At 41.9% G+C, this 26,441-nt stretch overlaps 1 protein-coding gene across 5 annotated transcripts in view; it reads right to left on the reverse strand.

The window, feature by feature from the left end:
* LOC308533919 (myomegalin) overlaps positions 1–26,441 on the reverse strand; it is a 140,503-nt gene that overhangs the window by 55,023 nt on the left and 59,039 nt on the right. For 3 of the 5 annotated variants that reach the window (XM_081112144.1, XM_081112146.1, XM_081112145.1), the window contains exons 1-9: positions 12,032–13,588; positions 4,918–5,049; positions 4,109–4,228; positions 3,785–3,877; positions 3,454–3,663; positions 2,366–2,524; positions 1,443–1,556; positions 1,114–1,251; positions 225–404 (exon numbers count right to left, since the gene is read on the reverse strand). In XM_081112144.1, the coding sequence (XP_080968270.1) occupies positions 225–404; positions 1,114–1,251; positions 1,443–1,556; positions 2,366–2,524; positions 3,454–3,663; positions 3,785–3,877; positions 4,109–4,228; positions 4,918–5,049; positions 12,032–13,156 (2,271 nt within the window). In that variant the 5' untranslated portion in view covers positions 13,157–13,588. Of the gene's footprint in view, positions 1–224; positions 405–1,113; positions 1,252–1,442; positions 1,557–2,365; positions 2,525–3,453; positions 3,664–3,784; positions 3,878–4,108; positions 4,229–4,917; positions 5,050–12,031; positions 13,589–22,114; positions 22,233–24,006; positions 24,183–24,348; positions 24,473–26,441 lie in introns of those variants that run through there. The other 2 variants (XM_081112148.1, XM_081112147.1) reach the window with 1 other exon arrangement.

Raw genomic sequence — 26,441 nt, forward strand, 5'->3', positions numbered from 1 at the left:
ACAATACAGAATACTTATGGCAACTGACATACTGTTTTGAAACAACAAACTCCGTGAATTTATAGGAGTAGGGACAACAGTCCCAGTGAAAGCCAATGACTCGCCCAGGCACAGAACGGAATTAAAGACTTGGGTCACTGGCCTCCCAGACCTCAAGAGTCCTAATCCAAGCCTGAGGTTATGTAACTGATAAACTGACTACCAGTAAGTTAACAAAGTCTTGCCTCCACTTCTTTGTTCCTGTCATGCAGAGATGTCTGTAACTGCTGAATGATACTTTCTTGTTCCTTCTGCCAATGGCTAAATTTGGTTTCCATTTCTTCTTTCAGCCATTGGAGGTTTTGACAGGTAGCAGATAACTGCTCCACTTCCAGGCCTTTGGCCCTCAGGAGGCTCTCCATGCTCTACGGTCACAAAGAAAGCAACCGTAAGTCTAAGGACCACTCCACACACCTCAGGTTACACACGAAACCCAATCTACCTTTAAATTATCTTCATGTTATCAACTACTTTACAAAAGGAGGAAACTTAGTACCTAATCTAAAAATGCCATACTAATTTATTTTTTGTTTTTAGAAACTCTCATCTAGCTTGTAGAGACATAAACGTAACATACATGATAAATGATGTATTTTGGAGGAAGTAGGATATACTATACAAGCAGTGGAGAACTTCTTTAAGAAGTGGCAGATGGTAAGATACATAAGCTCTAAAATAAATATCAAAAATGCTCCACAGTATTATTAAAATAAACAAATGATCTGATTGTGGCCATACACAGACATGTCTATAACATTAATGGGAAAACCACAATGCAGTAGTTGCACCCTGGCAATGCTTATGTAAAAGTGTACAGATATTGACAAGGATTTGAAATTAATTAGAACCATGTATAGAATCCATATTCACTGCCTCCCCCTACAAAGTTCATGAAAGTGCTAAAACGTCTCACTTCCTAATCCCTGATGATGAAACTAATGACTATTATTTTTGTTTGTTTTTATTTTTTTTCTCATAAATTAACATACTGGTTTGCAGAAAATGATAGAAGGGCTGATGCTTCAGGAATGCAAGTAGGAGAGGGATGCCAAGTCAGGACAGATTTGCTCTTACCTGCATGGTAGCTTCATTAGAGGAGAGGATACCGCGCAGCCTCTCTAAGTCAAGATCTCGCTCTCTCACGGCAAGACGAAGTTGCCGCAGCTCTTTTTCTTTTTCTTCTAGAGTGGAGAACTTTTCATCTATAGCCCGCTGCAAGGAAAGCAAGGATCCTAAAGCTCTGTAAGAGCCACTATCCTGATCACCCTTTTCCAATAGGAATCCCAATATAAAGGAATGGAGATTCAACTGTGAAAAGCAGCAAATCCAGTAGATACAGATTTCTATAGGACCTATGTGGACAGAATAATCCATAGCATCATGAGAAAAATTATGGGACATACCTCTAGCGCAGCATCTCTATCTTGTATTCGCTGCCGCAGTTTCTCAAGCAACATTTCATTTGCTTCAAAGGTTTTGTCCGAGTTATCTCGATATTGCAGGAGCTCCCTAAATTCCTAATGAAACCAAAAAATATTTTCCTTTATTCATCTATCCAATACTAACTGAATTCCCATACTCTGCCAATCAATTTGTTAGTTATTCAGAATAAAAACCAAAATGTGATCACTTTCAAGGGGAACAGTTTAGCCGAGATAACAAATTTTTAACTATTCTGCATCACATACACACGTGCGTAGGGGAACATGGGATGCACTGTCTAACTCTGCCTGAAGGTGTCACTAGAGATCTCACAAAAGATTACATTTGCTCTGAGTCTTGAATGGACTAGAAGAGGTGATGGAGGAGGAATTTCTTTCAAATAAAGAAAAAAGTATGTACAATGTATGCATGCTAGGAAAAATCGTATGCACAATAAACTATAAGGGATTCAATGTGACTGGAGCTTAGAGTAGGTGGTAGAAGTGATCCACTGTCTTCTTTAGTGTTCGATTTTCCCCCTAAAACTTTTGTTTTATCATCTGGGGAAATTTCTATTCAAATCTCTTCACTTACGAGGCTAAGAGCAGTGGCCATCTCTTCTCGTGGTCTTCCTAGAACCTAGCATGCTTTCTGACTCACAGAGGTGCTTAATAACTACTTACAACTATGGCCTATATCTTTCCGGTCTGTATTTGCTTCCTGGACTTCCTGGTTAACATCCTGCTTCACAGATTGTACTTTATTTTGAATCCTCCTGATCCCCACCTCTCACTCTTCTACATGTGGCAGGTACTCACGCAGGTGGACTGATATCTTAAGATTACATAAACAGGAACCTCAGCTCTCTGAGTCCAGTTTTCGATGAAATCACTGTGTGACTCACCTGAAGCAAATGTTCTTTGTGACTCAGACTATGGTTTAGATGCTGAATGTGTTGCTCCTGGGTTCGAATCTCATTGTATTTTTCAGCCTCCAGGGTACAAAGCTGTTGGCTCTTACTCTGTAATTCTCCTTGTAGCTGCTGTAAGGCTTTCCGCAATTCCTGAATTAAACAGATTCCACTTATTTTATTTTTTGAAATGTTGTAAGAATTTATTTGAGCCAAACTGACAACACAAGCAAGTTTTTAAATGGTCCCCCATGTTCCCTTTTGTTAAGAATCTAACATTTTCACAAGGTCATTAGACATGGAGGCCTTGAAGCTTTCTGGGCATGTAGAACAAAATAAAGTAGCAGAAAGTACCATTCTTAAAATTACTCAGAAATATTATACACAAATCAACTAGGATGTGGGAAACTGAGGGAACTGTGGATGGGGGTAGAATGTAAATTTGGTAAAAATGATAGACCTCTATAACTACTAAGGAAGACTCTGTCCCACTGCAAACCTGGATCCTTTGCTTTACAATAAAATCAATGATAGGATATTTCAACTTTCCTTTTAAATCTTAAAAAAGAGTAGCATATGCTCTAAACTAACAAGATAAAGAAACCATTAAAAATTATGTCTTTTATTAAAAACAAACATGTCTAATGGCATGTGCCATTCCTTTGACCTTGCTTGCGCTTTCACTTTTCTTTCTCGCTGACTTTTACCCATCCTTCAAAAATAACTTCATAGCCCTGGCCTGTGTGGCTCAGTTGGTTGGAGCATTATCCATGCACCAAAAGGTGGTGGGTTCGATTCCCAGTTGGGGGAGTGTGCGGGAGGAAATCGACCAATGTTTCTGTTTATGTGACTGTATCTCAAATTAAATTACAAGTAACTTACAAGGCAAGAGCCTGTAATCTTCACTATTGTATTTCCAGAGCACAGCCCAATATTCTGCATGTAGTATGAGGACAGCAAATGTTGAACTGGATTACTCAGATAAAGTAAGCGACTAAAGGGTTCAACACAAACTGTCCTGATAGAAAGTTATTATCTGGGCAAAGTCGGTCTTTAGGGCCACAAAACGATTAATGATTTACCTGGTTATGCTTCCAAGAAGCCTCTTTCTGCTGTTCTCTCTCATGGGCCGCAGCCTCGACAAATTGCATGCATCGTTTGGCGTCAGCCAGCTGGCGTTCTTTCTGTCGTACGGCCCTCTGGAGCTTCTGTATTTCAAGCTGGCTGCAGAACAGAGCACTCTGCAGGTCAAACAGAGCCACCTGTTGCTGAGCTGGAGTACCCTCTGAGCTCTGAAAAGAGTAAAAATCATGATCACAAGGAGGGCAAGCACCAAGCAGCTGAGAAGACCAACAACATAGGTCAGAGAATGGCACATCCTCCATGGAGTCTGCCTATGTGACCCCCACATACATGAAGCTGTCCAAGCTGGCTTTGGTGAAGCATTTCTCGAAGCTTTGCCATTGTGTCATTTTGACCTTCGATCACCTGGTATAACTCCTCCGTCTGAAAATGAGAGAGGGAGCACCATACATGTTAGTAACCGAAATGTTATTAACTCCATTATCTTGCCTGTACAGATTTTAGTAGCAGGACTATTCCAAAATACCAACTCAGGTTAAGCTACAATTGCTCTAGGGTAAGATGTATTAATCTGACATCAAAAATATAGAATACCTGTCCACTTTAATGGGACACATCATTTCCTCACAGGTCCTTGATTGCCAAATATTTTACCTCACTTTCCCTGCTTTTCAGAGTTTCCTTGAGGCTTTGAATTGTACCATCTTGCTTCTGAGATGACTCCTGAGCAGACTTTAGTTCACAGCTCATTTCATTCAGTTTCTCTTGAAGAATCTGAATTCAGAAAAGTAAGAGAGTTTGTTAGGTCAATTATTTCTTGTAACCTCAAATGCATAAAATCCTCCCTCAAATCTAGGTTTAGAGGAGTCCTTGGGAAATATTACCTTATTACTTTTCCCCAAATATAGTGCCCATTCAAGTCCTAAGCCAATCAGCAAGAGGAAGTAGCAGGAAAGGTGAAATACTTCTTCCTACACTCAGTTGCTTCAATTCTCATGCACTGTGCTTTTTCTATGATGGCAGCCATCCTGGGCACTTGTCCGTATGAGTCACTGTAGATCCCTTAAACCAAGACCAAGGAGCTTCTACTATCTAGCATCATACAGGACTATGCCAAGCCAGAAGCTCAGCATCCCAAATTGTGGGACTTTTCTTCTAAGCAGATGTTAAAATCCATTGGTTATGAAGGAGTGAGAAGTTAAGCTAAAATCAAAAGCACAGATCTCCTATCTTGGTACCTTATACATTTAAAGTCTGCATTCAAGTTTTAATCACATACGTAAAAGGCACCTGCAACCTGATCTGTGCAGAACAGGCTAACATCCTGATGCGAAATAAAGAAGAACTATACTTAAACACACCCTATCCATCTCCCAGGTCCTACTCAGAGAAGTTAACAGACTCAGCTAGAGTCAGTCACATCCTCAGGAGACGGATCTCCAAGGGCCACCAGGTGATCATACCTTGTTGGTAGCCTCTGTTTGCTGGATTTTTCCCTGGAGTTCTGCCATGTGGGACTCAGGTACCGACTGTTGAGTTATAATGGTCTCATCTGAATTCAGCTTTTGTTGTTTGAATAACTCTTGGGTCATGGGCTAGGAAGAAGCAACAAGACAAGTTACTTGAGTTAAAAGTAGTCAACAACAAATTTTATTTTCAAAGGATTTTAGCATCTTTTGCTAGAGACTTAGAAAAACCGGTTGTTGCATGAAATATCAGTATGAATTCCTGAAGACAGTCCTGTTCCTTATGAAGAGTACTGATTCATTTCCATCCTTACTATACTTTCTAGCTCCCCTCTCTAATTCTCCCAGCCACGCACACAAACGCTAGCTATTCAGTTAAAGCAATTAATCCAGAGTTTAAAGAAAGGGGAGCATTCAAAATAGAAAAATGATGATCATATATTCACTTTATCCTGTTTTCAATTAGGAAATTCAAAAGGCACACTGATCAAACTTATGACATCCCTAAGAGAGGAAAAGTTATATTCCAACTATCTTTCTTATAGCATGCTTGCTCACATTATTGGAGACATTGGCAGATCTTTAATATGGACTGTACATTAAATAACAGTATTTTATCAATACTAAAATTACTTAAAATACTGTAGTTATATAAGAGATGTCCTTATCTTTAGGAAATAAATGCTGAAGTATTCAGTGTAAAAATGAATATTATCTGCAACTATTTCTCAAATGGTTCAGGAATGAAAAAAATAATGTGTCTATATAGACAATGGGAGCAAAGTTAGCAAAATATTCGGCAACTGGTGAATCTGGGAGTTCTATATAACCCCCTCATGAAATTATTTCAAAATAAAAAGTAAGCCCGGCTGGAGTGGCTCAGTTGGTTGCGCTTCTTCCTGTGCACTGAAGGGTTGCCACTGCTGGTTTGATTCCCATCAGGGAACATGCCTGGATCACGGGTTCAGTCCCCATCCACATGTGCAGGAGGTAGAGGATCACTGTTTCTCTCTCACAATGATGTTTTTCTTTCTTTCTTTCTTTCTTTCTTTCTTTCTTTCTTTCTTTCTTTCTTTCTTTCTTTCTTTCTCTTTCTTTCCCTCTCTCCCTCTCTCTCTCTCTCTCTCTCTCTCTCTCTCTCTCTCTCTCTCTCTCTGTCTCTCTGTCTCTCTCTCTCTCTCCATGTCCTCAGGTGAGGATTTAAAAAATGATAATAAAAAGTAAAAATATTTTAAAATAAATTTAAAAATCCATAGTGGTCTGAGGAAACGGTGTCTTACAGAAAGAATAATTCACCAAAACAATTCAGGTAAAAAGCAGACACATGTATTACTTATATATGGGATGATCAATAAGACTGAGATGAACTCATTGAACTATACTAATATTCATTATGAGCCAAGAGTACTTACTAAAATAAAGCTTTAGGAATTCACTGTGGTATTAAATTCCACCTCCTCCCTCCCTATTCCACTTCATTCCAATTAGAAAAATTATAAACCCATTAGAGGAAGAGAAAAAAAGCAACTGGTATTCATTTTTTCTTTCCTTCACACTTTCGACCTCTAATTACTGCCTTGCAGGCAGTGGAGTTACAGCTTACCTTAAGTCCCTTCCTGCCAGCAACTGGGAGCATAAAGTTTTCAGAAGAAAAATCTTTTCTATTCCTTCAGTGCTATTTATCAATTTTTCTGTTCACCATGCATTACTATCTCCTCTGCTCAATGAGCCTCATACTATCCAGCACATCTGTTAAATACCATAGTATATAAAGCACTGTGGAAGGGAGCTACATATAAAGGAACATAGGAACACAAGAAATATCAGATAGGAACAAGCTTTATGCAGTAAAATCGAGAGCATGATAAAGCGATTAAGTTACCCTAAATTGGTTGGTCAGTGTGCAAAGATCTACAGAACAAGCTAGGCAGAGGGAACAGCCAATGCAAGAGACCGAGGGTGGATGTGAGCCTGGGAAAGAGAAAGGCCTAGGGGACTATAGTATCACTTTCCAATAGAAATGCAATGGACCATATACATGGTTTTAAATTTTCTAGTATCTTCATTGGCTAAAGTAAAAATAAATAGGTGAATGTAATTTTAATAAAATATCTTATTTAACCCATTATATCCAAAATACTATCATAAACAAGCATTCAATATAAAAATGATTAACAAGATACTTTACATTTTCTCATACTGTCTTTTGAAATTAAGGGGGATATTTTACACTCACAGCACATCTCAATTCGGATTAGCCACATTTCAAGTGGCTAATAGACACGTAAGGCTAGTGGTTACCTTGCTGGATAGCACAGGGACAGAGCATAAGGGGCAAAGCAGACAGTAATACAGGATGAGATGGAAAGGAAGGCAGGGGTCAAATCATATAAAGCTTTTATACACGAGAGTTAATGAAACTGAATTTCATTCCGATTGAAATGAGAATGGACTGCAGTGTTTTTAACAGAAAAGTAATCCAATCATATTTAATTTTTCAAAAGGTCACTAAGCAGCTCTGTGATGAGTGGATTGTGGGGGAGCACCAATAGAAACAGGAGACGAGGTAGCAGGCTGTTGCAGTAATGTAGATGAAAGATAAGAGCAGCCTGGATTATAGTGGTAGTAATGGCAGGGGAGAGAAATGGGTAGGTATGCTTTGAAAGTACAGCAAACAGGACCAGATGGAAGAGAGAAAAAGAAAAAAGAAGCAAGAAAAACAACTCCTAGAAAAATTGAGATATCTGTTGTTGTGGTATAACAGGGAGCCTTGTCCTGAAGCAATGTGAATTATGTCATACATGGGAGATGTAACTATTTAATAGACATGTACAACAATTCTAAATGATAAATAACTATCATTTACTTAATGATAAAACTTTGTCTACAAAACCTGGCTTTTTATTTCCTCAAATAAAACAACTTTCCAATAATATCTATAATAAGATATGTTTCAAAATTTTAAAAAAATATTTTTATTGATTTCACAGAGGAAAAGAGGAGAAAGAAACATCTATGATTAGAGAGAATCATTGATCGGCTGCCTTCTGCACGCCCCCTACTGGGAATTGAGCTGGCAACTCGGGCATGTGCCCTTGACTGGAATTGAACCGGAACCTTTCAATCCACAGACCGACACTCTATCCACTGAGCCAAACCAGTTAGGGCGATATGTTTCAAATTTAAACTATAACAGAATTTTAAAAAATAGCCTCAGATTTAAAGTGGTAGGAACTGTGGTTATATCTATGCCCTTTAAACCAAAGAATCTTAGCGATATGAAGAAAACTTTAATTATCTGGTCCAATATCAACCTACATTTAGGAAACGGTGAGTAACTTAGAGATGGTAAGAAACTTGACCAAAGTGACACAGGAAATCAGGAAAAGATTCCAATTTAACCAAATGCACTTAAGTTGGTAATGTATCTTTCACCTCTATATAAAATCACTATCACAATGCCTAAAATATTATAGGGACCAAAAGTTTTTTGCTTAATAAGAACAATAAAAAGCAAGCAAACAAAAAATAGGCCTGTCTCCTTCTCAGGAAAATGTTCTAATCCTTTAGTGGCTCTCTTACAAATAAGACCAGATAGATAGATATTTAATATCAATATTTCAGCAGCAACTTTGAAGCCAAGAAGGCCATAGAAGAGTACAAATGAATCTGGATCTCATCTGAACCCATCTTGGCATAAATTATCATAGGAAACTCCTAATTCTGTAATGTACTGACTTACAAGCTAGAAATTGTTTGTTTCTTCTCTAATCATAATACTTTACATCTCAGAAAAATGTCCTTTCAAATACAAGGGCCAAAAAAGCATTTAGCAAAGCCCCACTGAACCAACTGAGTTTGTGAATTCTTGTGAAGTATCAAGCACATAAATCAATCGCTCCTATGAAGATTTTATCGAGCCTGAAATTCAGTAATACTTGATTTGGTTGATTCGTGTTAATCTTCAGACTATCGGCTACTAAAATCATGTTGTAACAATTTTAATTAAGTTGCTTTTAACTCAGTTAGGTCAAATCCAGTATCAGAAAAGAGAATTGCTTCCAGGCCTAATGTTGTATATTGTAAGACCTTTAGGCTAAAAGACAGTAATTTAGGTCTTGCGGGTTAACAGCATTTTTCTTGGCACATTACTAGTCCTCACAATAGCAAGTCATTAATCTCAAACAGCTGTAATTTTCTATTCTATTGTTGGTAAGAGGAGATACATAAGAATCATCACCCAGCATAAAATTAAAGACCTAATCTTGCCCAGCACCTAACACATCTTCCAAAGGGCCTGATCTGGTTATGTAGCTAAACTATGAGAGCTATGATTTACTATAGTCACACGAGAGCAGACCCTGGCATTGCAAAGCTTGAAGCAAAGATTTTGCTCTTCGAATTTACACAGAAAAGGAAATTGCATGTGGGCCAGAGCTGAACTGCTGTTTACTAAGGAACCACACCCCTCCTATCATAGCTCTTCTAGTTTAGGGCCAGACAATAAAGAAGGAATAATGACCAGCTAGAATAAAGCTTCAAACCTTTCTTTAGATATTTAGACAACCTTGGGTATTCAGGCATAAATTCTGTACAAGGCAAATAAGCCAATTTACATAATATTAGAAAATTAGTAAGCAGGAGAATGACACTGTTGCTGTTTGTCTTTAACATAAGGAAGGAAAAAAGCAAAGAGAAAGACAGTAAGAAAAGTAATCAGAAGGCACTATGATGGTGACATTTGAATAGTGCACATCAATGGGAAAGTAGAGGATTAAACAAAGAAATCAAAATGATCTTACAGAACAATCTTGCTCTTTCTTCATATTTGTAGTAGAATATAACTAAAGGAAATTTTATTCTTTTGTGGTTTTTCCTTTCTACAAACTAAAAGGACGATGACCAAAAATAATTTACATTTATTTCTAATCTTTCCACATTTGTTCAGAGCAATAGACAAAAACCTGTCTGCCTTTGTTCCACTTGGCTCTGGCTCTGCCATAAAGCACAACAGGCCTAAGGGAATTTAAAAGTCAACCTGGCCTAAAAAAATAAAATAAAATAAAAGTCAACCTGGCCTAAAGAACAGACTAGGGGTCCAAAACATACATTTTATTTACAAACATTAGATACAGTTTATCTTCCTATTTCCCCCTACATCCTTAATTATTAGAGAAAATGGCATAGTAATTAAACGCCATAATTCAAGCTGCATGTTATTCTCTCCCTCCTCTCGATGTTTCATTATTCAACAAACAGTAAAGAATGTAAGCCAAGTGATGGATGAAAAGGTCATATACTTTGTTTTAAACATCTATTTTCCTAATGCCCAAATTTAGTGAAGGGACTTGATGTAAAGATGCAGTCAACAGTTTAAAGGAATCCTCCTGGAATCCTTAGGTTATAGAAAAGAGACTGTTTAAAGTAAGTACTTATTTAATTCAACATATACCAGGCAATGTAATTTAATACACAGATTAAAAGACCTCGGCTGAGAGTGGTTAGGGATCTTTGGCTGTGCATGGGCTAAGTATTTAAACTATGAGCTTTCCAGATCTCTCAACTGAGGGCCTGCATGAAATGATCTTTAAAATCCTTCCCAACACCACAATTTGCTGAGTGCAGGCACCAAAAAGACAGAATTTTTAATTAAATATGGATTTTAAAATTCCTCTCATTTTGCCTGCAGTTTTCTGCCGTTACTTTTCTATAATATTGACCATATATGAGAGGAGGTAAATAAGCTTATTTCCCACCCACCCCGCCCCAGTCTCCTTTTAGATCCTAATATGAAAACACCATGTTTAATCGGTGACATCTATGTCTGGTCACACAAATACTGTAAAACCCAAATTTAGCTGTGAGGCTCCACTCCAAGAAAAGCAAGCAAAAGGAAAGAAGCACACAAGCAGTTGGCACACTAATACTTAATATTTTATACAAATGAAAGCATTATCAAACTTTTTCTAACACTTTCATATGTGCTGTTTCTGACAAATGTGTCATTGTGATGCAAATTTTATACACTAAAACTACTTCTCAAAAATTTCAAGTGACCATCAACAATTTCATTTTTTTATCAAGCTGTAAATTTCTAGGATGATGGTGACTGTAGCAGGCTTTCCAAAAATGCTTTCTAGATTGACCACTTTTATAATGGTATCGCTAAACAATCTGTATCAAGTAGAAAACGCTGGATGTTTCACAAAGTTAACTGAATCTAGCATTTACTGTTGCTATAGAAACAAAATAGCATTTGTCAGATCCCTGTATATAGCTGAATTTAAAAAGTGGCATGAAATCTATTGGCCAGATGTAAACAGCTCAAATTAAGATCAACTCCTATCTTCTAATCATTTAGACACTCAAGAATATAATGGATGAAACTGTGGAGGGATAAGGACACATGTAATACCTTAATCAATAAAGAAATTTTTTAAAAAAGAAACTCTATTACTTGATAATGGATGAGTCCTTTCTTAATATCAAACATCTCCTAAAGAAGCTCAATAGACTAACTGGCTGTGAAGTTTTCTCCTTAAATGACAACACTTGAATTCCCAAATCTCTTTTATGAGCAAGTCACCATCAGTCCTCTATTAATTTAGTATAAACATTTGCCCAGATGCTACAATACTTTGGTGAATTAGTAAGTTTTCCCAAACCTTTACCCTATCCTCTAATGAGTTTGAAGCTTACCTGGGGAAGAACTAACTCCCTCACAGAATGGGAGAAAACATCTACAAATCTAAAAAAATAAAAACAAAACAAAAAAAGAAGGGAGACAGGGGGAGGGGAGGTGTGTAAGAGAGAAGACTTCTAGTGCCAGACATAAGATTAGATCTTTTCATCGGGTCAAAGCAAATTTGAAATCTCTATCTGCAATTGTGATAATTAATGGGAAGGCATCAGTAGATGTTGCTACAAAGGGGATTGTGGAAAGCAAATCATTTGAGTGTGAATCACATAGACTAACTGGGACACGAGCGAAAGATGCAGCAAAAATGGGCTCGATGATTAATGTTCTAATTAACCTTCATTTAGAAATCATGTGAAGCTTGCGGCCGGATAACTATAATTTAAAAAGGCACTGTGTAGCCATGTTGTATACCTGGACCCGGAGTGGCAAGTACTCTTCACAGAGGTCATCCCACAGCTCCTGCAGGTCTGAAATCTCCAAGGAGTAACTGACAGGTGTGCCGTAAAGGGGTTTCAAAGACCTGCTAAGGAAACCGGAACTAACGCCATCTGCCCCGCTCTGGCCAGGCCTGGCTCCCGGCGGGCTGGATTTCACTGGGATAGGAAGCCTGCTCCCTCGGGGGCTCTGGATGGGTTTATAATCGAGACCTTTAATCACGCTAAGAGCGAGCTCCAGCTTGGGGTTGCACGTATGCTGCGGGGCCTGCTCCTCTGAGCAGCAGTCACACTTTGCAAGCTCCTTTGCGCTTCGCTCGGGTTCCTCGTCCTTGTGCTGCGGAGGACTAGCCTGGACACTTGCATCCAAAGATTCCACCGAGGACCCCGGGGTCCCTTCCTCCATGCTTTCTCCATCGGGGGGGACCTTCGTGCCTGGCAAGTCCGGGGGCCCGACCTCAGACAGTGCTGGTTCTTCGGTGCAGATGCTGGTGGACCACCTGGAAGAAGGGCCACACATGATGCTTCTGGCCACCTTGCGGGGCACTTTACAGATGGCCTCATAGTCGGAATCGGCCACCCGCAAAGTCGCGCAACCACGGCATCTCCTGGGTCGGTGTCCAGGGCCTTCGGAACCATGGCAGCTGTGCAGCTCCTGAACCTGGTCCTCGTTCTCCACCCAACACTCAAACCCCGAATAGGCAAAGTCCTCCTGGAGCAGCGCGGAGTACCGCACGTCGGGCAAGCCGGCCAGGTCCACCGTCCCGCTCCCCGCCCGGGTCTCCGCGCCCGCGTCCTCGTTATTCTTGCGGTACAGGCTGGCGATGCAGAACTTGAGGCGGTCCTTCTCCAGCAACAGCTTCTGCAGGCGCTCGATGGACAGGGCTTCGATCCGGGCAATGACGGTGTCGAAGCGATAGATCCGATCCAGCATGAAAGCGCACTTGCTGCAGACAAACTCGGCTTTGCCGTCGCGGGAGACATCCTTGCCCAGGACGTGCGAGAGCAGCACCTGGAGGTTGAGCTTGGACGTCGTGTGGAAGATCCAGCGCCGCTGGTTCCCGCACAGCTCCCGGGCACAGATCCTGCAGATCTCCTTCATCTTCGCTCCCAGCCTCCCCGAGGCGGCCGCGCGGGGTTCACTCACCGGCGCGGCGCCGCGCTCCGTCTCCCGCCGCGGTGGCTTCGTGCCGGCATGGCACAGCCCGCCGCGATCCCCACCGGGCAGGGGGTCACCTCTGCCCCCCGCGCGTGAGCGCTGGGTACCGGAGCGGCCAGCCCCGCCCCTCGGAGGGCGCGAGCGCGGAAACGCCTCAGGGCGATGCTAAGTGACAGCAGAGCAGGCCGTGCGCGGAACCTGCAAAGTCTCCTCCGGCGGTCCCTCCCGCCAGCCGCCCGCGTCCTCCACGTCCTCCCAGAAAGCAGGCTGGGTGCACGGAGCCCGGGCGGCAGCCAGCCGCTGACGTTGAGGCTTGGAGACAGAGGATCAGATTTCAAGATGGCGTCAGCGGCTCAAGCTCCCGCCGCCTGCCGCAGGTTCCTCTGGGAACTGTAGTCCGGGAGGCCGCAGCCCGGCTCTGCGCATGCGTGGTGGCGAGTGCGTCCCTCCTCCCCAAATCGGGTCACCGCTCCTTGCGGGGTAACACGGGTCTGGCTCAACGCGTGTTTGCAGTGGCAAGCAGGACGGACGCTGGCCGCTGCCAGGCCACTTTCATCGGCTAAGATGTCACCAAGAAAGCGCATCAGTTCCCGCGTGGGTCCTCCCTGCCGCCCTGCAGTATGTCCGGAGGCTCTGCGCGGGGCGGAGAAAGCCGAACCCCTCCCCCTCTCCCCACGGGCAGTGCCACGTCCTCTGGATGGAGCCGCCAGGCAGCGCCGCTGGGTACCGCTGCGCGCCGCCTCCCTCCCGCTGCAGCCCCACCTCCTCTCCCATCCAGTCCGGTGCTCGCATTAAAAGGCCCTGAGGCTGCAGAGGCGGCCGTGGCGGAAAAGTGGATGAACCAGAGGGGGCGCGCGTAGGGCGGATTTTAGAAGGCTCAATGCAACCTCTCCCTCGACTGCTGGGAGTAACTAGAAAAAAGGGCAAGTGTTTCTCCCTTCGCGATGTTGGGGGTGGGTGGTAGGTTTCGCACCCCCGGATGATTTGCCCTTTTCTTTTTAGAAATTCAGAGATGGCACAAAGCAATCACCCGCAGCTGGTTAAGCAAGAGGTTAAAGACAATGGAAGAGAACGTGGGCTGTTTCAAGAATGTAGTCACCTGAGGGTAGATTACCATTACCATCGCCGAATTCTCTTTCAGGTTCTGGAACAGAAGACCTAGCTTCTTTGAGCAAGAGCCCAGAGTGTCAGGGAGTGCTGCTCTGCAGATTTAGGGCTGGGAATTTCGCGGGCTTTAGTTAGTACCCTGTTTTATTCAACACTATACAGTTGTAAGTCACCCCACCCTTGGGAATAGAACTTGGGATGCACACAAAGACTGGAGGGAAACTGGAGCTCTGACTCGGAGGAACCCAGGTGTCAAATCATTTACAATAAAGAATTTTCTTGTTGTGAGAGGCATGCAGACACCTCTCACAGGAAGGAAAACAGCCCCGGCGGTTACCTGGAGTCCCCCAGCGCAGGGCACTTCCCAGTGACAATAATGCTGAATTTTATGAACCTGACCTTGTGAGAGGTCATGGCCCGCAACAGTCTATCTAAGCCCACACTCCCCAACCTGGAGATGTTCAAATGCCTTCAATGACAGCTCCAAAGAAGTTCCCAGACTTCTTATGGAGGATTAAATGAGATGATTTGGGAGAAGTACTCTGACAGTAAACAATAGCAACTGTTGTTATTTTAACATCATAAAAATATTTTCAAGTAATTTTAAAACGTTGTGGGGCGCTGCACATATAGGATTGTATTGTTCTCTTATTTACTAGTAATCACCAAAACAAAATCTTAGTAGCCCCATTGGGAGAGGGGACAGCTCTTAGAGCTTTGGGCGGCACAGGCTACAGAACTCTGCATGTGTGATTTCACTAAGTATGTGTATGTTCTGGCCCTAACACCAAGAATGCAAAATAGAGTTCCGAGTAAAACTCATTACAGCTGCTAACCCCTACTTTGTCATAAGAATAGCTTTGAAAATTGGGAAGATAAAATATAGCCCAGAAAAATTTTATAAAAGGCCCACTTGCAAATTCAAAACTTTATCATTCCTATCCATATAAGATTTGGAAAATATTATTTTACATGCATATGCACACCACACATTTATGAGTGAAGCAAAACATATTAAGGTGAGATTTAGGGCTTCTGTGATGATTTAGAATAGAATGATTATTTCTAAAACTTGTCAAAGGTACATAATAAAGGAAAATTTGAGAGCAGGGTACATAGCATATAACAAGCTATTAAGAAGTAAATAAATTATTGACTTTATATGTCAGCACTTTGCTTCAAAATATATTGATACATGCAACTGTATGTCCTAGGTCCGATCACTTATTCTGGCCCTTAATATCCTAATCTACAAAGTAAACATGTTGAATTTAAACAGTGGTTTCCCACCGTTGTCATGCATCAGAATCACCTGGAGGATTTGTTAAAGCACATTGCTGGGACCCATCTCCTCAAGTTTCTAATTCATTTGGTCTGGGGTGAGGCCCAAGAATTGGCGTCCCTAACAAATCCCAAATCATGCTAATGACGCTGCTGTCTGGGAATCACACTGTGTAAACCACTGAATTAGAAGTATCCTAAACTGTATGAGTAAAATCTCAGTCAAAGATCAGAAATTCTTCAGATAAATTGAAAAACCCACCAATAAAGAACTACTTATAAAACTGTTGACCTCAGAGAAAACGATACACTAATTTGGAACAAGATTCCTAAGTATTACTGTGGTCAGGATGCTTTGCACTATCTCTATTTTGATCTCTACATTTTGGGGCCCTGGGAAGTATCTCTGAGGACCATAGTCACGTCTGTACCCCCAGCACTGTAGTGTTTCTAAGACCTAATTCTGGGCTGGGAGTTTCCAACAGAATCAGATGTGGAAAATCCCCATGTCTCAAACCAGTTGTATTAGGTTTCATTGCCCTAGTTCTGACATTGGGAATAGCTGTTCTAAACTCAAAACTATGCCAAAAAAAAAAAAAAAAAGTGGTTATGGCAGAGAAGTAAAGCAGATGAGGAAATGCAAGAATATCAATCAAACCAGTTAGGCTTTATGGTAATACCACAAGCATGATTTCCCTGTGCTGCCCGGAAATCTTTAAGATGTCAGAAACAATCGTGTTTTGCATTAATTACTGACACAGCATTTCCCAGCACTTCTTTAAAACCAGATTTCCAGTTCAACTATAGATTGTAGTCATATGGGTATCAGCAGGATCCCTTAAAATAGTACCCATCAGAGTCTTTTCCAGTTAGGTTATTAAATACTCATAGCTATTTAAGTGAATTTTACAGTAGTGTTACATCAAGCAACCCATGAGCGAGAATTTATGCAAACTCTGTCTTTTCTCTGCCTTCAGGGAGCTTTCAGTTTAAGTTGAAGGGGAGAAAATATGGATGCTAGCTACCATGAGAACAATTGGTTGGTAAACTAAACGGTACTGACTTAAATTCAATGTGACTGTAAAAAAAAGTTGAGATGAGCATGGGCTTTGTAGTTAAAGGGGATGACAGCGGCATTTGAGATGGGTCTTAGAATGGAGACAAAGGAAGGGACTGCAGAAAAAGGAAATGGCATCATCAGAAGTCTGTAGGTAAAGGGAGGTAGTAGAGATTTTGCCAGGCATTTGAATGGCCAGTTTCATCCTACTCATTACATCTTATCCTCTGTCATTTCTCATCCAAAAAACATGTGTGAAGGGCCAACTGTAAGCCAGACTGTGCTGTGGTGCTATGGAGGGCCTTGGCAACTAGAACCAGGACTTAACGTTATAAACTTGAGCAGAGAATGGCATGATGAAAAGTTTGTTTTGGGAAGATTAGCCAGGCAACATTCAAAAATCTTTGTCAAAAGGTCAGAAATTAGAGTTTCAGGAAGAGATGTGGGGATGATTATAGGAAGACCTGCTAAAACGCCACTGCAGTTATTCATATGTGGGGTAATAGAAGTCTGGGGTGGAAATGGGAAGAAAGTGGTGTGAATCAGTTTGAAGGCATGAACAGCGGGACTTGATGACGTATATGCAGAGAGGATGAACGAAAGGAAGGATTGAAAATGGAGGTAAGGTTTTTGGTCTGGAAGACTGGTAGATAAAATGGTCTAAATGAGCAGAAATGTCAACTTGAAGCGTCAGTCTATTTGCAAAAAGATAATGAAAAATTTGATTCGGGACCTGCTGAGTTTAGGTGACTTGAGAAAACTCTTCTGCAATCGAAACACAGGTGAGAGGGGACAAGATTTGAAGGAGGAGAGCATTGGTTAACAATGTATAAAGCTAGAGATACATCAGCAGGAGAGAGAAACTTGGTTGTATAATTTCTCTACCTGGGTGGACGTGTAAATGTCAGAGTTGTTGCCTTTAACTCCCCAGAATCCTTCCCTATCAAGCAAACACTACATTCATTCCATCCTTTTTCTGAACATCTTTGGCTTATCCAGAAACGTTGCTTCACATTTTCACTATGCTTTCCATTTCAGGTTCTGGAAACCTTAGTAGAAGCTTACTCCTCTAATCATTGTGCATACTATCTCCACTGTAAATGCTCAATAAGCATTTTCAATGAAGCTATAAAGAAGGCCCTTCTTTTTCCACTTCCTTTGATGTTCAAGAACTATGATTTTCTTAGCTGATAAGACCTGTTTCTGATACATGTTATCAATGGGGGTTATGTCTGGGAGACAGGGATGTTGAATGACGTTTTGTCAATGAGTCTCTAGCTTCAACATTCATCAGCTTAAGATGGGGATGCAAAAAAGCTGCTCTGAAAAAAAAAAAAAATCTCATATGAAGTTGGCTGGCTGCCTGAGCTACTAATCCCTGAAAGGTTTTCAGTCTCTGCCTTGAGCTTTGGAGCGCATTATTGCTTTAACGTCTACTTCAGATCTCTCCATGGTAACGCTGGAATGTTTGCTATTTTAGGAATCATGCCTCATTGAACAGCAGCGATATTTGCATTGGTTTCCAAACAAGCCATAAATGCAATGGCTTCGGTGTCTGCTGCTTTGTGTGGGTGCCTGATTGTTGAATGCATGCCTCTCCCGAATTCTGTTGTTCTGTTTCATTCTCAGGCCAGCCACAGTGAAATTACAGGGTAATGAATATCACCTTATACTGGGGGGGAATAGAGAGGGAAAGGGGGAAGACACAAAACAAGAGTTCCTCTAGACCAGTGGTTCTCAATCTTCCTAATGCCTCGACCCTTTAATATAGTTCCTCATGTTGTGGTGACCCCCAACCATAAAATTATTTTTGTTGCTACTTCATAGCTGTAATTTTGCTACTGTTATGAATCGTAATGTAAATATCTGATATGCAGGATGTATTTTCATTGTTACAAATTGAACATAATTAAAGCATAGTGATTAATCACAAAAACAATATGTAATTATAGATGTGCTTTCCGATGGTCTTAGGCGACTCCTGTGAAAGGGTCGTTCGACCCCCAAAGGGGTCTCGACCCACAGGTTGAGAACCGCTGCTCTAGACTGTCCTTTGCGGGCACATCGTTTCCCTTGCCTGCACACCCTCCAGGAATGGTTTCATTTAAAAGGTTCTTTGAGATGAAGCTCCTGCCATTCTGTAAAGGGAACAATATCTGTCACCGGGGGCCACTGCCAGCTTTCCCCTGCAACGCTGAGGACGCCTTCACCAAGGAAGAGAGAGATGCTTTGTAAACTTCGCTCCATTCGGTTCTCTGACTCCCTAGTGAAAAGGGGGACAGCCACCTCAAACAGCTCCCAAGCACCCCGATCACAGCATGCTAGCTACCCGAGTGGATACAGAGGACGGGAGGCCAACGCAGTATTGTCAGTCGGTGGCATGTTAAGCTTAGGGCATTTTTGTCGTTGTTCTATGAAGTTAATTATCTAATAGAAGCTCAGAAGTATTGTGCCAGCACACTCCAGCTGCAGTGATGCTGTGCGATGTCTTGGTAGAATGGAAAAGGGAAACAGAGGGATAATAAAATCAGTTGAGTCAGCTAATCTGTATCAAAGCCGTGCATCTTATTTGCAGAAACTAAAATGCAGCTACTATTTGCAGATACGGGGGGAACACCCAGAGCAAAGGCTTCCGGTGTCACAAATAGCAAGAGTTGCCACACACTACTGCATACAGAGGGGGGAGACAAAGCGCCTTACAACTGGTTGTATCATCATCTTTATGCCTCCACTCAGTTCACAGAATGGAGCAGATGAAGCCAGGTATTAGCTGTGTCGGACCACCATTTACTGCCTCGAGGCATGACATCAAATATCTGCTCAGTCAATCAGTCTAAACAACCACCAGGATTATCTTCCTAAAATACATCAGATGCTTTTATTCCCCTTGCTTAATTTTTTAAAAATTCTCAGTTGCCTACAACATGAAGTCCTTAGCGTGACATGTGTGGGACGTTCCAGCTATGTATTTCACTCTCCAACATTTAGCATATATGTTTGGTAATACCAGTTCCTTCACTATGCATATATTGTTCCCCTTGCTTAGAATGCACTTCTCCAATTTTATGTCGGGTGTACTCCATCTTTAAGGCCGGGTCAAGGGGGACTTTCAGGTGAGGCTTTCTCTGACTTATTCCCTGTAATTGATGGGTCCCTTTAGCATTGCACGTATATTTCTATGTCTTTATTTATCATCCTGTATTTTAATTCTTTCCATGCCAATCTTTTATTGGACTATTAACCCTTTGGAGGCTAGGACCCCTTAGGCCATGGTTCTACTGAGCAACTGTACAATCTCCGTTGGTGAATTCTGCAAATTCATGGGGGTGTTTCTTGTTTTCATTGTCATCCCAATAATGAGTGGGACAAAGGGTGCTACATAACTTGCAATGGACAAAGCATGACATTTGAATGACTTTCAAATCTTCCACGGGGCACTGATGGAAGTAATAAAACTGTTTACATAATCATCTGAACTGAGGACTTAATTCTACTGTATATATGGACATACTAATATACACCAAATTTTCCACGAGTCGAACTGCTGTGTAAATTAGGAGAGAACTGGTTTTGTTTCACTTGGAAACTTACCAAGAGTTTTGGCATCACCGATGGCTCATTATCATGTTGGCATCACCACTAACTCATTACTAACAGCATTGCCACTTGCCATTTCTGAAGTGCCAACAGAACATGCCTGCATGTTGTAACATCACTTATCAAGGCAGACTGCATTTGAGGCTGTGATAGTCACGGTGCTTTCCGTTACAGTTATAAGCACCTATTTCTTTGTCTTTTTAATATAATTGTGCTCAAGAACTTACATATTAAAAAAACATTATTTTATTATAAATTACTCTCTTTTTATGCCTCCTATGTCAATAGACTTCACAGGGTTGTTTTCAGACTTGTTAATTTGAGTTCATGTATAAGATATTTAGAGCCACACCTGGTACATAGAAAATGGTACAATATGTGCTGATTTCATTACTTCAGAAAAGTTGTTGAATATTCACTGATAAATATTTTAAATTATACTTGGGATATGTTTTATATTTTAATAGCTGAACCATTTGAGTGATTAAATGTTCCCAAGATATTACAGAAAGTGCTTCAATACTTCTTTTTGTCTAAGAGATTAAAGTGGGAGATAATTATCATTGTGATCAATTTGCTCTGAACCATTCATACTCCAGTGTGGTCCACCTGATGAGCAAGAACTCAAATTGACAACTCTGAGTTCAGTTTTTGTCTATAAAATATTCTTATGTGCAAGGCTAACAGGTCTGAAGGGAGAATTATGACCATTAATCTCACTAATAAACAACACCTATATTTATTAATTTTGTCCTTGTTATAAAACAAAGACAGTTGCAATGTGAGTGAGGTTTGCAATATCTGACTGACTATGTCTCTATAACTGCTACTCATCTTAGGAACAGCCTTACTCTTTCAGGTTGTTAATAGGGATAGTGATGATAGTAGTTACCAAGTTGTAAGTCATACCCTAGACATCTCATACATGTTATTTCTAATCTGTACAAATAGCGAACATGAGGTATTTTAATGCCTATTTTACAGAGGAGGAAACCACGTGGAGGATTTATGTAACGTGCCCAAGACTATACATAAAACAAGTGTTGACACTCAGATTCAAATTCCAAAACCTGAGCTCATTCTTTCATACCACTTTGCGTCCCTCATTAAAATCCAAGAGACTTGCCCTGGCTGGGTGGCTCAGTTGGTTGGAGTGTCATCCCCTACACCAAAAGGTTGCAGGTTCGATTCCCGGTCAGAGTACATACCTAGCTTGTGGGTTCCATCACTAGCTGGGGCATGTACAAGAGGCAACCGACTGATGTTTCTCTCTCGCATTGATGTTCTCTATCAATCAATCAATCAGTCAATCAAAATATATCTTCAGGTGAGGATTAAAAAAAATTGCTCTGCCCTGACTGGTTTGGCTCAGTGGATAGAGCATCGGCCTGCGGACTGAAGGGTCCCAGGTTCGATTCCGGTCAAGGGCATGTACTTTGGTTGTGGGCACATCCCCAGTAGGGGCAGGAGGCAGCTGATCGATGTTTCTAACTCTCTATCCCTCTCCCTTCCTCTCTGTAAAAAACCAATAAAATATGTATCTTTTTAAAAACAATTGTCCCAACAACCTGAGGGAGCTTGGTCATGTATCAGTTCTCGAGTGAGCCTCCGGAAGAGAACGCGGCCCAGCTGCGACTTTGATTTCAGACTTGGGAGACCCTGAGCAGAGAAACCAGCCAAGCCACTCCTGGACTCCTAACCTACAGAAACTGTGGGATAATAAATGTCTATGGTTTCAAACCACTACGTATGTAGTAACTTGCTTCACAGCAATAGACAGCTAATACATTTAGATATAAGAAAGCAGGACTCATGAAAGCACGAGGCGAGTGCCTCCGGAAGTACAGCCCAAACCTCACCTGTACTTCCATGCTAGTTGGCTCCTCCAGCAGATGTAGCAGCTGTTGTTTCTCCTGAGAGAGCTGTTCTACAAGCTTCTCCTGGGCAGCCAGGCTCTGACTCAGTTCTTCAATTTGTCTGGATTGAAGAAAAAGTAAGAACAATTATGTTCATGATACTATTACTACCTTCAGCCCACTCCAAAGAGAGCGTGGTTCAATACAGGAGGTTTTTAGCTTTGGGGGTCATGGAACTCTTTGATTCTTTTCTTCAGAAAGCCATGTATGCTCTGCTCCAGCCCCCAAACATTTACACAATCTGCTTACATTGTCACTAGGTTTACGAGCCTTCTGAAGCCAATCTATGGATCTATAGACCATAGGTATGTAACTGGAAATAATATAGTTTCTTCGGTTGCTATTGTTGTTTCACTCAAGAAACAATTCTTAGATAGCCATTATGTATACTCAGTGCACTCTACCAAGTACTGGGAATATAAGTTTGGAAAAGTCACAATCTCTGCTCTGTGAAAGCATTAATTCTTTTAGTGTGTGTGCCAAGAGTTCGGGGAGTGCACAGACACAGCAATAGAAACAAATAATAGTCATAGAATGTAGTAAGTGCTACCATACCACAGGTGTATGTGTACCTTGTAGTACATTGGGTTCGCCATGGAGCTACAGGAAGACAGATTTTTTTTTTTAAATGATTAATTTGACTGGAAAGAGTCTGGGGAAAGCTCAGGAGAAGAGATTTTTGAAGACGGGTTATTTGCAGGCTCAGAAGGAGAGCTTGAACAGAGGAATGAAAGTATGAAGACACAAGTTATATTTGTGGAAGAGTCATTGGTAGAAAGAAGGGGGAAAGGCTGGGGGGGGAGGGCGGGGGGAGACAATGGCTGGAGAAGAGGCTGGACATTCAGGCTAGGATTAAGTTAAAAGACCGAAGGCCGTGTTGAAATATACAAACCATGGATTCAAATAAACAGCTATTCCTTATCTACAACACGCAAGGCATATCTTGCTGTTTCTCTGATAATGTTGAATTCTCCACTTCAAAACAGCTCTGCATTATTAGATAGGAATAGACAGTAGAGGGGCAGGACCAGACGTGAAGAGAATAGTTAGAAGTTTTGCTATAGTAACCTGGACAGTAGTGGCCTTAACAACTGCCCAGTTACCTTTAGAAACAAATTCAAGTTCCCTACTATGGCGCACAAAGCTGGCACAATCAGACCCCTACTGTGAGCACAGCTTACCTCTCCCTGTCTTCCCCAGACCCTCTGCTCTAGTTACGTAGAACCACGCGCAGGCCTTGAAATACGCCCTTCCCTCTGTCTCCACCGCCACCCCCCCCCCAACAGTTTCTCCTTCGCACAGAACATTGCTCTTCCCCCCACGTCCTATGCTTTCTTCTAGCTTCTATCCATTCTTCAAAACTCAGCTCAGATCTCAGCTCCTCTAAGAAACCTTTAGTCCGGAAGAGATGGCAATCCTCCATGTCCCCCAAGCATCCCCTGTTACTTCTGTCAGAGAACTTATTAAGACTGAGCAACATGATAAGAGAGCTGGGTGTTTCATCTGTAACCGTGGTGCTCAGCCCCGTGTCTGGAATGTAGCAGGTGCTCAGTAAATGTCAGTACAATCAGTAAATCCACATCTCTCGTTTGCCTCCGTGGGGCCCTAGTTCTATTTATACCTACACAAGGCTCCCGATTGCCAACAAATGAGTTCTTTCCATGAATACCATTGAAGGCGCAACCCTAAAAAGAAAATCTTTGGTTGGGGGAGCCACCGAGTCTTAGAAATGGACACTGTAAGTCCTTAAAAGGGAAGAGTGCAGCTGCTATGTGACTCAGAACCTGGAGAACAGGCAAAAGGCAGGTGACAAATACAGCACCAAAGGCACCTACTTGTCCCTCTGGGCCAGGGCCTCCGTGCGCTGGTCGGGCTTGGCCCGGTCTCCTGGTGCATCTCCCCTGTCCTTGGTGACTCCCTTCAGTTTCTCCGAGAGCTCCAGGTTACACTCTTTCTCTGCTTCCACCAGAGCTGCCATCCGCGCAGCTTCATGCTTTGCTAGCCTGGATTCCTGCAAAAAGAACAAAAACTGACTGCGAAGTCCCCACCGAGGTTCAGAGCCCGAAAACAGGGGGACACTCCATGCGTTTGGGGAGCACGAGAGGGGAGGAAAGGTGAATGCAGGGGCAGAGCCGCAGGGAGCAGGGCAGGGAGCCTGGGCCTGGGCCCCTGCTTACCTCCTGCAGAAGCTGGATCTTGTTCTCCAGGAGCTCGTAGACGTGCTGCGTCTCCTGCTGTCTCTCCTCAACCTGGCGCCGGAGCTCGGCCTCATTGTGGCTGCTGAGGTTCTCCGCATCGGCACTGAAACCGCAGAGCACGGGCCAGTCAGAGCCAGTCCCGTCATTTAGCTCGTGAACCCATGTCGGCTGTTTCACACGGTGATGAATGAGGAGAAGAATGAAGGCTTTTCCCCTCGGCGACTATTTTCAGAACTGCTTTTTCCAACCTTTCCAGGAACTCTTAAGTTTTTGTTGCTTGTCCATCAGAATACACTTGACTCCCTGGAGCAGGGGTGGGGAACCTTTATTCTGCCAAGCGCCATTTGGGTATGTATAGCATCATTCGTGGGCCATACAAAATTATCAACGTAAACATTAGCCTGCTATATTTTCATCAAACATTTAATTAACTCACCCCTGATGCCTTGGCAGGGCCAGACCAGATGATTTCGAGGGCCTTCTACAGCCCGCAAGCCGGACCTTCCCCATCCCTGCCCTAGAGGCTTCATTATTCCTATAGCTTCCTGGGGGGATCTTTCATTTGGAAGGTGAGTCGCCATCAAACTGTTCAGAACTCAGCCTCCATGTCCACTATCTTCTGTCCAGGGACTCTTCCACTCAGGCTTATCCTCCCAGAGTGCTTTGCTAGTTCCCTGCCTTTCTTGCTATTTGAATTGAAAGTGTTCCTTTCACTGCTGGGACAGAATACCCATTTGGACAGCCACAGAAATGCTCTCCTCCTTTATAGCCAGTAACTCCTAAATACCTGCCCTGCATCTGGGCTACCTGGCCAGCGTCCCATCCAGTTCTCCCTGCGGAGAGCAGACATTTAATCTACGGAGGCTCGGGGTTCTGGCCTAGCTTTGGTCCTCTGACGTCCTTAGGAATGAATGTCCAGGCGCTAAAGCGGGTCAGGTGTCACCAGCTTATTTTTAGCGAACAACAGCTGCCCGTGGATGTCTGAGGATTAGAAATTTGGGGGCAATATGAGGTGCTGAGTGATCTTAATTCCGGTTTGGTTTTATTCCTGCTGTAAGTCATTTGTTGAGAACCATGGACCACCTTCTTGTTCTCAGAGCAGAGAGCACCATTGTACCTTCATAAATCAAAGCTACTCTACCCAAGCCGAGTGGTACTTTAATATTTGACCCAGAAGGCTGTGTCCATGGAGACCAAAGGGAGCTTTCCTAAAGATGACAGGATCCCTTAGTTACTGGTGGACACTACTCAGTACTATCCAAAGGCTTTATGTAACTTGAGTCTCTGGGGGATAGAAGGGTCTTAGTTGTACAAGAGACACAAGTCAAAAGAATAACCCTAAGTAGAAAGACCCCTAAATAGGTAGACCTCAGACATCATCAACTTTTACTTTGACTCCATATTCTTTGATAAATGCAATAGACAAAAGCTAACTATAATATCTTGAGAATGGAAGTTATACATTTTCTGAGTAGCTCAGTTGGCCAGGAATTCCTGATTGAAGAGGCTACAGCTGTTGTGAAGTCAGAGGCGCTGAATTGATGCCAGAAGATGTGGGTTCTGCCACTCATTTGACAAGACTTTAATACCCTGTACCTTACTTTTTTCATTCCTAAAAATAGATAATGCCACCTAATTAAAAGCTGAAGTGACATAAAAAAATTTTAAAGCATTACACAAATCTCAAAATCTATTACTCAATTGTTATTTTATGTTTTCCTAAAAGCTATCAGCTCACTTAATGCTTTAGTAAGTGTTTAATAACACCAGTATATTGTGTATTATTGAGTCTGGTTTTGAGTATTCTGACCTTGCTAGACTAGTTATCCTAAATGTCAAGAGAAGTAGCAATAGAAAGATTGACAGATCAGATTGAATGTAAACTGATCACAGGATACACTCTGAAAATTATTCTTAATGGCAATTTTAATAATACTTATCATTTAAAACTCAGTTTTTAAATTATAAAAACCATAAATTATAAAAGTAACTATTTTAACAACACAAAATTATTTAAAGAAAAAAAATCAAGTCTCCTTTCCATCACAAACTCCAATCTCACTCCCTTGATA

The sequence above is a fragment of the Myotis nattereri genome, assembly GCF_964212035.1.
Source record: "Myotis nattereri genome assembly, chromosome: 18".
Classification (NCBI taxonomy): Eukaryota; Metazoa; Chordata; class Mammalia; order Chiroptera; family Vespertilionidae; genus Myotis; species Myotis nattereri.